General features: G+C 37.8%; 1 protein-coding gene across 1 annotated transcript; it reads left to right on the top strand.

Moving 5' to 3' along the window:
* Window positions 1-3,402: 3,402 nt before the first annotated feature.
* slc25a33 (solute carrier family 25 member 33) lies at window positions 3,403-10,930 on the top strand. The gene is made up of 7 exons (XM_060894452.1): window positions 3,403-3,579; window positions 6,160-6,333; window positions 7,708-7,785; window positions 8,257-8,357; window positions 8,950-9,016; window positions 9,546-9,826; window positions 10,058-10,930. Exons 1-7 carry the CDS (start codon window positions 3,539-3,541, stop codon window positions 10,258-10,260), a joined length of 945 nt encoding a protein of 314 aa, XP_060750435.1. The 5' UTR covers window positions 3,403-3,538; the 3' UTR covers window positions 10,261-10,930.
* Window positions 10,931-12,347: the final 1,417 nt, after the last annotated feature.

Raw genomic sequence — 12,347 nt, 5'->3', positions numbered from 1 at the left:
GAGCTAGATAACAGGGTATATAAAATGCTAAATATTATTGAAGAAATGCTTTTTTTATTACAGTTCTGTTGTATTTTCACCTGGAACGTTCATCAGATGAACAAATGACGTGATATTTCTACTTTGACAGCCAATATGCCAAAGGCAGAAACACCCATGCAATTAAAAAAGGTAGTGATTGTCCTAGGCAGACTTAAATGCCTGGAGTGGAATGTTTAAGGCACAGACATCAACAAGTACTTAGAAATCTAATTAGAGTTGTTTATGCAATATATTGTATTTGTATTACAACCAGATACATAATATGGCACAATGGTTAAGGCTGTGGCTTACTGATTAGGAGGTCAGGGATTCAAACCCAAGCATTGCCACAATAGGATCCTTGAGCAAAGACCCTATCTGCTCCAGGGACACTGTAATATGTCTAACCCTGCACTCTGACCTCAACTTCCTATCAAGCTGAGAAATCTAAAAAAAAAGAAAGCATTTTGCTGCGCTGTACTGCAAATAAAAGCTTCTTCTTCCTAACAGCATCAGGGCCAGACAAAGAAGCATCCTTCAAATCCCAAAACCTTAAGATATGCAAAAATATAAGCTAGACTGGGCCATCAGGAGGGTGTAAAGGGATTAGAAAGTCAGGCATGAATCACAATGTATAGCCATTGATCCATGTGTTTGAGAAGTAGCCTGCGGTCTGTCACCTCTTACAAAGGTGAAACAAGAACTGATGCTTTACTGTCTGATTACAGCTGAATTAGAAGGAGATAATGTAGACCCAGGTGATCATTATCAAAAAATAAATAACATCACAATGACTGGCTGCAGCTGGCTGGCTCTCTGTTATGTACTGATACTTATCAAAGAAATCATTAGTTTGACAGGAGTTTTTTTTTATTCTTTTATTTGCCTTCACATACATTTTAGCACTTTTATTCACAGGTGATTATGTGTGTAAAATGTGAAACACAATTACATGTAACAAATACCAGGGAATGTCAAATAAAAACATTTTGTAAGTTACAAAATTAAAAATAATCAGTTATTGTCGATAAGCCCTTCTACTAGTAACTTAGAAACTGATAAACTTTTGTGAGGCCTATTTGCATTTGAAATAAATGAATTATGTATTGTAAATCTCATGTAAAATAAAACACATGCACTGTCTATGAAATGGTATCACATGGAAAATGTTGAAACATAAGTTGTGAAGTTTCTAATAACAACATGTGGACATTTTCTTATTGTTCACATGTGAAATGTATGTTTTATTTTTTGTATTGACATTAATATTAAAACTCTGACCAATTTATTTCCAACCTGGGATTTCAATTCAATTCCAATAATATATAAAAGGTGCCTGGTTGTAATAGAGCACATGACTTAATGGTTAGCAAATTTACGTCACACCTCCGGGGTCAAGGGTTTATTCCTGGCTCAATCCTGTGCCTTTTGTGAAATTTGCATGTTCTATCAAGCTTGTTTTTATTATATAATCACACGCTTATTATTACTAAATCGAATCTATTTAACACATCTATTATCACCTGGCATGACATTATGAAACACATCCAGCAGACAAACATTCTCATTCTCTCTGGTTAGCATGCAAGGGTTATTGAGCAACTGCACCACAATCCAGTGTACTTGCCAAAAACATTTTTAGTGTTCAATTGCTTTCTCTTTGAGCCAAATGCAGCAGGTATTCATATAGAGGCTCTCTGATTATAGCCTGTCAAGGCTCCATTATCCACACAATCACTTTAAATATCTATTGAGCATTTTATAACAGCAGGATTATATCTATGATTAAGTCTATTTTGTCATTGCTTTATATTGACAGATATAAATGTGTTGCTTGTTATTTATTTTTCAGATGTGTTTGACAAAGAACAGCATTGCTGCAACCGGTATAACCAGTTGTCTAGTCAAGTTTATATCCCTGAGTATAATTTAAAAAAACATGTCCAAATATTATCATATGAATGTCACATGAACTAACTGTGTTGTCATCCTTGTTGTCTCTGTGTTTTCAAGCCAAACTTTGCTATGAGATGACAGTAGACATTTAACCTAACTTGATCATTAGAGGTATTGTGTAACAGAAATAAAAAATCATAGAAATGTTGTATTTTATTTAAAACCCACAAATTCTGAATAAAATGATGCATATATCCCCTGTATCTTTTCTCGTTTAAGTCTGGTGATTGTCTTACACATTTAAAAACTGTTCTTGGTAATACATTTTAGCAAGCTTGCACATTTCAGTTTAGTAAACAGCGTGTGTATCTTATCTCAGCTTTTGTCCCTCCTTTCGGCTCACACCCCTTTCCCCATAGGCTACTCTATTCACCATGCACTTTCAGTCCAGCTCTCCATATCTACATTAAATTGAATGATGTTACACACCAGAGATCTGGCAGGAATTTTCAGCTTAGTGGATCTTCTAGTTTGAATAGATTAAAAATAAACTGTGACAACAAACTTCAGAACTGTCAGTCACATATATGTTACACACACTACGTCTGCTGCATATTGTACAAAAAGCAGAATATTACACAATACATTTATTTGCACTACTGTGCACTTCTCACACTTTATGTACATTACTGATCAGTCATATATTTTGTATTTATATTTAACACTCATACTGTCTATATTGTATCTCATCGTCTGCATTGTCTTGTATAGCCTGTTTTGTCTGGTCTTGTATAGTGTAATGTTTTTTATGTCTGTACTTTTGAGAGTCACAAACATCTGGAAACAAATTCCTTGTGTGTCCACACTTGGCTAATAAACCTGATTCGGATTCGGATTTGGATTCGGAATGGACTTTATCTGCTATTACAGTTTAGCACACTGGGGGGCATTAAGATCATTTATTTCCCCCAAACTCTAATTTAATATGTTAGGAACATTAAATCAAATAAATACATGTCAATTGTGTAATATGTCTATAAGATATGTAACCTATACGTAAATAATAATAATAATAATAATAATAATAATAATAATAAAGGATGCAGTGGTTACATTGGAGTTTCCACTGGTATAAGATTGCACAACCTTAGATATAGAAAGTATTCCGTAGCTGCAGCACATGACACTGTTCCTCATTTTAATTGAAATGTCAGGACAAATGTACAGACTGTAACCTCAGTGCAGTGGTGAGATTGTGTGTCTGTATGACGTCACGGGCAACACCTCCGTCTGTGGCCCATTCAAATCAACCGTGTTCTATTTGTGTAGGCGGGGCACGAGCGACCAAACCTCCGTGACGTCACAGCACTGTGTTCCAATACTCTATATTAGGCCCTACATAGGCGCACTACTCACGGGAGATAATAACGGTTTATATTAGTGCACTTGTTGTTATTCAAACTGCCGTTTTAGACGCAGCCTAACATCCAACCAGACCTCTCATTAGATTCTGCTCACGCCGCTCCAGCGTTATAAAGAAGCCGGCTCGGCTGGTTGAGACGTTCGTTTTCTTTTAGTTTTAACCTCTTTAAAAACCTGAGGTGTATGATGACAATTTAAAATGGCACAAAACGACACGTTATTACATCTCTTCGCCGGGGGGTAAGTTCACTGTTTTTCTGCTTTAATGTCAGTAAACTGTTTAAAGTTTAATGTGTGTGTAACACGGCGGGTTCGTTATTCCTATCCGCTGTTTCCTCACAGCTAGCTGGCTATGCTATGCTAAGCTAAACTATGCTAAGCTAAGCAGGCGCTACCGTGTGAGTTCGGACAAACTTTATTAAATCGATTCATGCGATACTTTTTTTCTTCTTCTGTTATTTGGAGAATATGGATGTTTTTATAGGATTTAAAACGTTTTGCTTTTTCATAGCGAGCGAAATGCCGAATGACATTGAGGTTTCAGGAAGCTAGTTAAGCTCACAGGAACATCACCGGCTAGTCGGGTCTCACACCATGATGTCCGGGTTGCCAGGTCGTGTCTCAAGTTCAACACGTTGCTAATATCATTGGGAAAGACGTGACAATGTCAGCGGTGTGTGTTGTGATTTCCCATCTGTATAAACAGTCCTGTAGTTAACAGTAGGTTAATGTTATGACGAGATGTTTATAGCTGTTGTGCCTCATGTGTTTTTACTGTTTCCACACGATAAACTCTATGTACTCTTTCATCACACTTTCTATTCCACTCCTAAGCCGTCGTTGGTCTTCATTCAGTAAAGTAATTAATGGGGACAAAAACAGATTGAAAAGGTGCTTTCCCTCTTTGCTCATCTAAAGTCAATCCCAGTGGAGTCGCCTGACAAAAACAGGACCTGTAACCATGGGTTACCAAATATGACGTCAGCAATTCCACCCTACCTTTTTATTCTTATTCTTTTAAGCTGTACCTCATTTGACAGTGTAATTTAGTAAGGAACTTTGCATAACTCAGCATTTTTCTCCCAAGTTCTTTTTTGCATCTGCTGCTGTATATGTGTGATTTAAAGTTGTAGGAAGTTGGGAATGCCACTGACTAATTTATGATTACTGCATACACGAATAGATGGGCTTTACTTAATATATAGTAAATATAAGCAACATTATGTGTCAATCATGGGACATGAGATCATACACCTTTTCACAACGACTTAATCTATATCTGTGTCTATGGTTGCTCATGTGTTTGGCAACATGTTATGAGATTAGAGTTGCTTTATAAGCCAGATGTTGTTTTTGTATTTTTTATTTTTTTTTACTCTATTCAAGTGTCTCGCTCTGTGGACGTGACCTGCACTGTGTTTCTTATTGTGCTAGATGAAGCGATTAAAAGGAGCACCACCAATGCTCTGTGTCATATAGAATAACAGTTGTGTCACAACTTTCATGCATGTTTTTGTTTCTGGACCTTTTTCTCATCACTTTGTCTGGTGGTTGTCGTGCCACTGAAGTCTGCTCTGTTATACAAGGCTGTGCCCTGACACGTCTCCTGCGGCTCTGCCAGAAAGCTATTTTAAAGCATTTATAGGGCATAGCCTAATGGGTCATAGGTGCTGAGCTTAACTATAAAATCAAATCATTTCTAGCTTTGAGTTTCTACAGAGTTAGTAGTAAGCATTAAATCTTGTCTTGTGCCTGAAATAAATTGTTCCTCTCAGGCGGATTTGAGTTTATAATCTGTCCCTCATAAGTCCAGTACAAATCTGTGACAAGTTCATGATGACATAACTGTCAGTACTTAGGAATACATGTTTGTTTATCCTTAGGTTTTTTTGTGTGTGCATGCTTGTAAGAGAGTATCACTGATCAATGATGAAGCAATACAACATCTATACATACAAACATACAGTATCTTATCTGTAAGAACATACTGTGAGCTTTGTGTAGTGGCCTTAATTGAATTAAATACTATGGCTCGTCATAATGTGTTAATCTGAAAGAATTTTTAATTATTAGATAGTATTGTTTGTCACTTTCTGGATTTCTTGTACCATAACTACAGATTTGAGATGATCCAGTTGTACTTTTGTTCTGAACACACAAGACATCTTTGAATAGCTCAAAACAGCTCACCCACCTCTCAGTGTTGTACATGGCTATCATACGGTGCCTAATGTTTAAGCTAAAGTTCATTTAACACCAGTTTTACGTCAGTCAGGTGAACTATGCCCTGCTAAATTTAGAGCACTTTGAGGCAAACATGGTGAAAATCGTATAACTCATGTAGACTAAAATTGTCTTAACTCCCTTCCAGTTTCACAGTAACTTGCTTTTGCTATCTATATATCTTCTACTTTTGGTTAGATTTATGTTATTACATTTGTATGCTAATATTTCCTGTTCATATTTTTTGTCAGTTTTGAGAGGCAGATACACGATCAATAATACCTTCGTCATATTCTGTTTTGCAAGAGTTCAGTTTGTTCTCCTTGACCCTTATAAATCTCAAAATGGTAACATTTAGTGACGTGTGTCAGAATGTGGACTTGGTGTCTAACTTGGTTACGTTTGTTTTCACAAACATAAGTAAATAAACAGTTTGAAGAAGAAAGGGATGCATGGATGAATTATTTGCCTTGTGATAAAGAATATCCCCTTCTTCTTTTAACTGTTTATTTACATAATGCTATAGGATCCTTTTAATTTAGTAGCTTTTTTGTGTGAGAGTTAAAAGTTGTCTTTTTTTTTTTGGTAAATTTGCAGATGTGGCGGTACAGTGGGTGCCATTGCGACCTGCCCACTAGAGGTGTTGAAGACAAGGCTACAATCATCAGGTCTGACGCTCAGACCAGTGTTTCAGGTGCAGCTTGGTACTGTCAGCGGAGCTGGCGTAATTAGACCGGGACCAGTAACGCCGCGCCTCATGCAGGTCCTACGGTAAGCAGGAGCATTTTAAACACCACAAGCATTTGGAAACATAAATGTGGCTTTTTGTGTACGTGCAGATCTTTTTAAAAAAACAAAAAAAAAGTCCAGTAGAAATATGTTGAGTAAATGCGTTGACCGAAATCTGAGATATAATCCAGTGGCTAAGAACATCCGTAGTGCAGAAGGGTGAATTAATAAAGCAGATCAGTTCCCTACAGTAAAGGACAAGACAGCACTTGGGTACAAACCCAAGTGCTTTGCTGCCAGATTGTAGCAGTGTTGTATAAAAGCTGATGAGGGACGAGATGGCGTGCATCCATGTCCTTTTCTGGGAGGTCAGCCATTGCACCCGTGGAGGCCTGGCAAATGCATTGAGATGGCCGTGTTGTCACATGGTTCCTCCACACTAGATCATATTACTCCTAGCCAGCACAGGCTGATTGTGCCTGAACTCAGAAGGTGGTCTGAGTTATTTTTCAGCAAATTTTCTTGTCTGCTTCCTTTTGCAATGACTGCAAATATTGACATTTTGACTATATATAATAAACATGCCGTGTCATTGAGATTATAAAATGGCTTTCTTGTGGTTTGTTCTCTGTTAAAGTTTGATAGAGTTCTGGGTAAATGTACTTGATGGTGAATGTCAGGTGTGAGGTATGTGTGATGGACTTTGTCAAGGTTCATATTGTTTAGCCAGTTGAATGCTTAGTTACAAGGTATACTAACCTTTTTCTGTAATGAATATGAGTTATCTAAGGTCCTCACGTATGGATTGTTAATTCTGTAATTTGAGGCTGCAGCGTTTAAAGTTTTTGTTGCTCCCAGTACACCTGATGTACTAATGGAGTGCTGAATCAAATGGATTACTTACAGGGCTGAGAGTTGAGAGGCATTGTGCATGGATGAAAAAGGTTTCAAGCTTGCCCATGCTAAAATGTTTTCTGTTCTCAACCAGCCATTAAATTCTCAGTGTAACTAAACATGGAGGTTTTCCAAGAAGCCCTGTTGAAACTGTTCAAACTTCAATACTGAATTTCAAGCCATAACTTGGGTTAATACAAGTTTATGGTTTGGACCCACACATTGTTGCCTGTAAAGATTACTTACAATGATTATGCAGTGAACAAAGATGGCTGAGTTCATGTTTACTTAAGGACTAGATGATTAACTTTCCTGACCTTGAGATCAACCCTGAAGCCAGTTTGCACTGGAAAAAAATAGCTAAGCTGAACACTGCTGTGTTTTACTGCCAATCAATCAATAATATGGAACTATATTCACTAAACCCCAAACACTGTGTCATCTGTACTCACTGAACCAGGGGTTGTGTCTTCTTTGTTTTCTTAAGTATGTCCTTGTTTTTTGTTTTTTTTTCTTGACCAGGTCAATGTTGGAAAAAGAAGGACCAAGTTCGCTGTTCCGAGGACTGGGTCCAAATCTAGTTGGCGTTGCGCCATCAAGGTAAAAAGTAAATTCGGTTTTAACTAACAATGTAGTTTTTGAAAAGATTTATTGTAGCCATGAGCTATATATTACTGCACGATGACATTTGTTAGTTGAAAAGAGATCAGTTAAGTAGTCAATACTGTAGATTGTATATTTTTAATTTGTAACCTTTAGCTTATATCAGACATAGAAACAATAAGTTATGAATATGCAACTAGACCTCCGGCTGCTTGTTCATGTAGCAGCGATGCAGCTCAGCCTGTTTTTGAAGCGCATGAAAGAAAACAGCCAGCGAGGAACAGACAGTTCTGCATCCTGTGGACACTGAGACACAGCCTGTGTGTTTAAACCTGGCAGGCTTTCAGCAGTCTTTTCTTCTTACAATGAAATGAGCTCCTTAGCTACACAGGGTATAAAGCAGTAAGCAGACATAACGGTCCTCTCGTTTTTTATCTAAAATGTTTTGCTTTGTTTGTTCTTCCTCAGGGCAATATACTTTGCAGCCTACTCCAAGTCAAAAGAGACCTTTAATGGCATCTTTGTGCCAAACAGCGGAGCAGTGCACATGTCTTCAGCTGGATTTGCAGGTGAGACACTCCGAGATAGTATACTTAAGGGGGTCAAACCACAGCTTCCAATGTGTGTGATTAATTTTTTTTGCTTATTCCAGAAGTTCATTGGTTAAACACTAGGTGTCACCATGAATCTGATCTGATCTCTCATGTTCTCCTATTTCTCCTCTTCATATCATGATTAACCGTAATTCTACTGAATTTCCGGATAGACAATGTTGGCAAGTTTTTTTTTAAGATAACAATTTGAAAGGCTATGTAGCAAATTTCAGGGACAGAATTTTTTTTCCAGCAACCTCTAAATGTTAGATCTGATTGGAGTCTGTTGGTGTAAATAGCTAGTGGGAGACCTGTTTATTAATTAAACACAGCATACAGGTGAAAGTGAAAGACATGCACATTATGATAATATCAGTGCAGTTCTACAAGTTAAGCAGGCCTGCTATTTTTTTTATTAGTTAGTTTGTAGCCTCTGACTTATTTTTAACTGGACTGGTGACTTACATCTATGAGACAATCATTTTTCTTTATGCAATGAACTTGAATTTAGGAGAATAGTAGTGCATTGGTTTATTTGTGATTGCATGTTTTCCTTTTTTTTTTCCAGCATTTGTAACAAACTCCTTGATGAACCCCATCTGGATGGTCAAAACCAGAATGCAGCTTGAAAAGAAGTATGTGGATACTCCAATTCTGTAACAGAAATTTGTAGGTTAGACTGTACCCAACACGTTGTTTGGCAATGTAATCTGTACGTGTCTAACGTGCTGTTCGACAGGGGCGTATAAAAGTCATTAATAAGATCCTGCTGATGGGCATGTGATTTGGAGGCACTGCAGTATAAATATCCTTTCTCACTCCACTCGTAGCTTAAATGGCTTGAGATATATTTATCCCTGCAGAGTCCAGTGCACCCTTGAGGGTCACAAGAGAACAGAATGTTTGCAGCCTTTTCTAAATATAATCCTGTAATGAAAAGCCTTGCCCACTCTACGCCCATGAAACATTGCACATTTGAACTAATGTTTAAACAGAAAAAAAGAGCAAAGCAAATGTTACCTAGTATAACAAATCTACTCAACCTGAATATTCTATGGTCATTTGGGAACTGCAGCCTGTTTCACAGTTATCACACAACCTACATTATAACCTAGTTTAAAGTGGTCCTGTAGAGAATTTACTAATTAACTGCTTTTCCTTCAGGGCACGAGGCGAGAAGAAGATGAACGCATTGCAGTGTGCGCGCTACGTGTACAGGACCGAAGGTGTACGAGGCTTTTACCGGGGCCTCACTGCATCGTACGCTGGAATCTCAGAGACCATGATTTGCTTCCTCATCTACGAGACTCTGAAGAAGCGCATAGCGGAGAGTCAACTCATGTCTGCCAACAGCGATGGAGAAAAGAATGCCTCGGACTTCCTAGGCCTTATGTTAGCAGCTGCTTTTGCCAAAGGCTGTGCTTCCTGCATAGCATATCCACATGGTATGGAACACTCCTGAAATGATCTGTGCAATAACTTGCATGTATTTATACACAGTAAAAAATGTCATTTCAACAATGCAGAATAGTTGCAAGTCATCCTTGTGCTGTATGTAACTGTACTCCTCTTATCACACTTCCTACATTCAGCAGTGTTTTTTTTTATTTTTTATGATTGTGTTTGTGTTTTTTTCTGCTGTCATCTGACACCCTGTCTTTCCTGTCTCCCTACAGAGGTTATTCGGACAAGGCTCAGAGAAGAGGGCAGTAAATATAAATACTTTTTCCAAACGGCCCGCCTGGTGGCAGTGGAGGAGGGCTACGCTGCTTTTTACAGAGGACTCATTCCACAGCTCATTAGGCAAATTCCCAACACAGCTTTAGTGCTCTCCACCTATGAGCTCATTGTCTACCTGCTGGGGCAGCCATCTAAATAAAGCCCAGTATAACTTGCACAGAGACTTTAGGACCTGCAATTAAACTTGGATAAAATAAAACCTGTTTTTGCCTAAGGATACAGGTTGGCTGTAGAATCCAAAGACGTTACAGAAAAAAAAAGAGCCTATTTTTTTATTTGGATGCATATATTCTACTAGATGTAAAGTTTGATTTACATTTATTGTGCATCCTCACTGACACTTTAATTTCAAATGTGTGGAATATTAATATATGGTACAAATGTAAGGTTTAGAGCCGTGTTAATATTGCATCACTGTACAGAAAGAGGTCATCCTAAAGCACCTAGTGATATTAAGTTAACTAAATTATTCTTTTTTTTTTTTTTTTTTTTTTTTTTTAGTTGTAGTTTTTAATTTAACTCATGGTTCTGTCCAGTCTGCAATTTGTCCTAAAAGATGCTAAAGCTGAACTGTCCAGTGGATCCTGTTGTACTGAATAGGAAGGATGCTGTTATGAAGATGTGACAGATAGCTCTTTTGGACATACTGTACAACTGTGATGTTGCAATAGTTTTGTTTATGTTCATCATGTAGTGATCTTAGTTGTTCATGTCTTTTTACTGTTCTGTTTGTGACAGTCGGATTGTCTTTTACAGCAAAAGGAAAATACATACACAAGCAGGAGTACAATAAAAATAATACTGAACTGCATTTACTTTACTTTTTTCTGCATTCAAGCACAAGGTGAAGACCAAATATAACTCCTGATTTGCACTACACTGTGTCTATGATCAGCACAACTTTATCTACACTTCATGGCTACTAATTCAAACTTTTTATTTTCACATAACTGTGCATTAACTAATTCTAAATGCATGAACAGTTCAGTTTATAATTATCTATCACATTTAACCTGTGTATCTTTATCCAATGTTCAGATTTTAAAGCCCTTATACAAAGTGTCATTGTTCAGAAATACCTTTCTGTCTATTCTTATTTATTTCCCCAAGAAAAGTTTGCATCTTGCCAGTGAAAATGCAGTGGGTTTATATGTATTTATTATGTAGTGTTTAAACTGATTTCCTTTTAAGGATCGTAGTGTCAAGTTTAGGCCATGGAAGGCTGCCAGCCTTTTTAAGGATTTGTTTTTTTCCCTGTGCTAGTAAATTAATTTAATGGTCTGTGGAAATCTGCTGTTGAGCTGAAGCCCACACAGACATGGAGAGAACAAGCGAAACTCGCAGTACAGACAGTCACCCGAGCTCAGCACTGACGTAGAGAATCTGGAGGTATAATAAGGCCAATTCACCAGTGTGTTGCTTCGAACTCAAATATACTACATGACTGATAATTTGTGGACATCTTATCATTGTACCCATGTATAAACTTTGAACAAAGCAGTTCAGATTTAGTCATCCAAGTCGTGGCCTAATGGTAAGAGAGTCTGACTCGTAATCCTAAGGTTGTGGGTTTGAGTCTCGGACCGGCCACGACTGAGGTGCCCTTGAGCAAGGCACCGAACCCCCCAACTGCTCCCCGGGTGCCGCAGCATAAATGGCTGCCCACTGCTCCGGGTGTGTGTTCACGGTGTGTGTGTTCACTGCTGTGTGTGTGCACTTTGGATGGGTCAAATGCAGAGAACGAATTCTGAGTATGGGTCACCATACTTAGCCGTATGTCACGTCTCTTTCACTTTTCACTTTCACACTTTCCTGTTCTATATATTCCTGTAATAACTTCCATGCGTCTGGGAAGACTTTCCAATAGATTTTGGAGTGTGTCAGTGTTCCATTAAGTCCCATCAGCATCTGTGAGGTCAGACACACAGTCAAAGTCCCATTTCATCCCAGTGGTGTTGAGGTCTTTATGAAGGACACTCATGCTCTTATGCACCAACCACAGCAAACTAAGATAAGATAAGATAAGATAAACCTTTATTCGTCCAACAATGGGGAAATTTCTCTGTTACAGCAGCAAAATATATAAAAAGAATAGGGACATAATATAATATACAGTATATACAACACAAAATATATAAAAAGAGTAGTTGTTACACTGAAGACATATTGCACATAGGTAATATTGCACATTTTTCAAAATTTCTGTTATTGTACATGTTTAAAATA

Source organism: Tachysurus vachellii, chromosome 19, assembly GCF_030014155.1.
Source record: "Tachysurus vachellii isolate PV-2020 chromosome 19, HZAU_Pvac_v1, whole genome shotgun sequence".
NCBI classification, from domain to species: domain Eukaryota; kingdom Metazoa; phylum Chordata; class Actinopteri; order Siluriformes; family Bagridae; genus Tachysurus; species Tachysurus vachellii.
This window is presented reverse-complemented; position numbering and strand designations above follow the sequence as displayed.

Bases quoted from the DNA above. Each gene is read 5' to 3' on its own strand.
- slc25a33 (XM_060894452.1), top strand. From the start codon at position 3,539: ATGGCACAAAACGACACGTTATTACATCTCTTCGCCGGGGG. The intron at 3,580-6,159 runs GTAAGTTCACTG...GTAAATTTGCAG, and splicing joins TTACATCTCTTCGCCGGGGG to ATGTGGCGGTACAGTGGGTG. The intron at 8,358-8,949 runs GTGAGACACTCC...TTTTTTTTCCAG, and splicing joins GTCTTCAGCTGGATTTGCAG to CATTTGTAACAAACTCCTTG.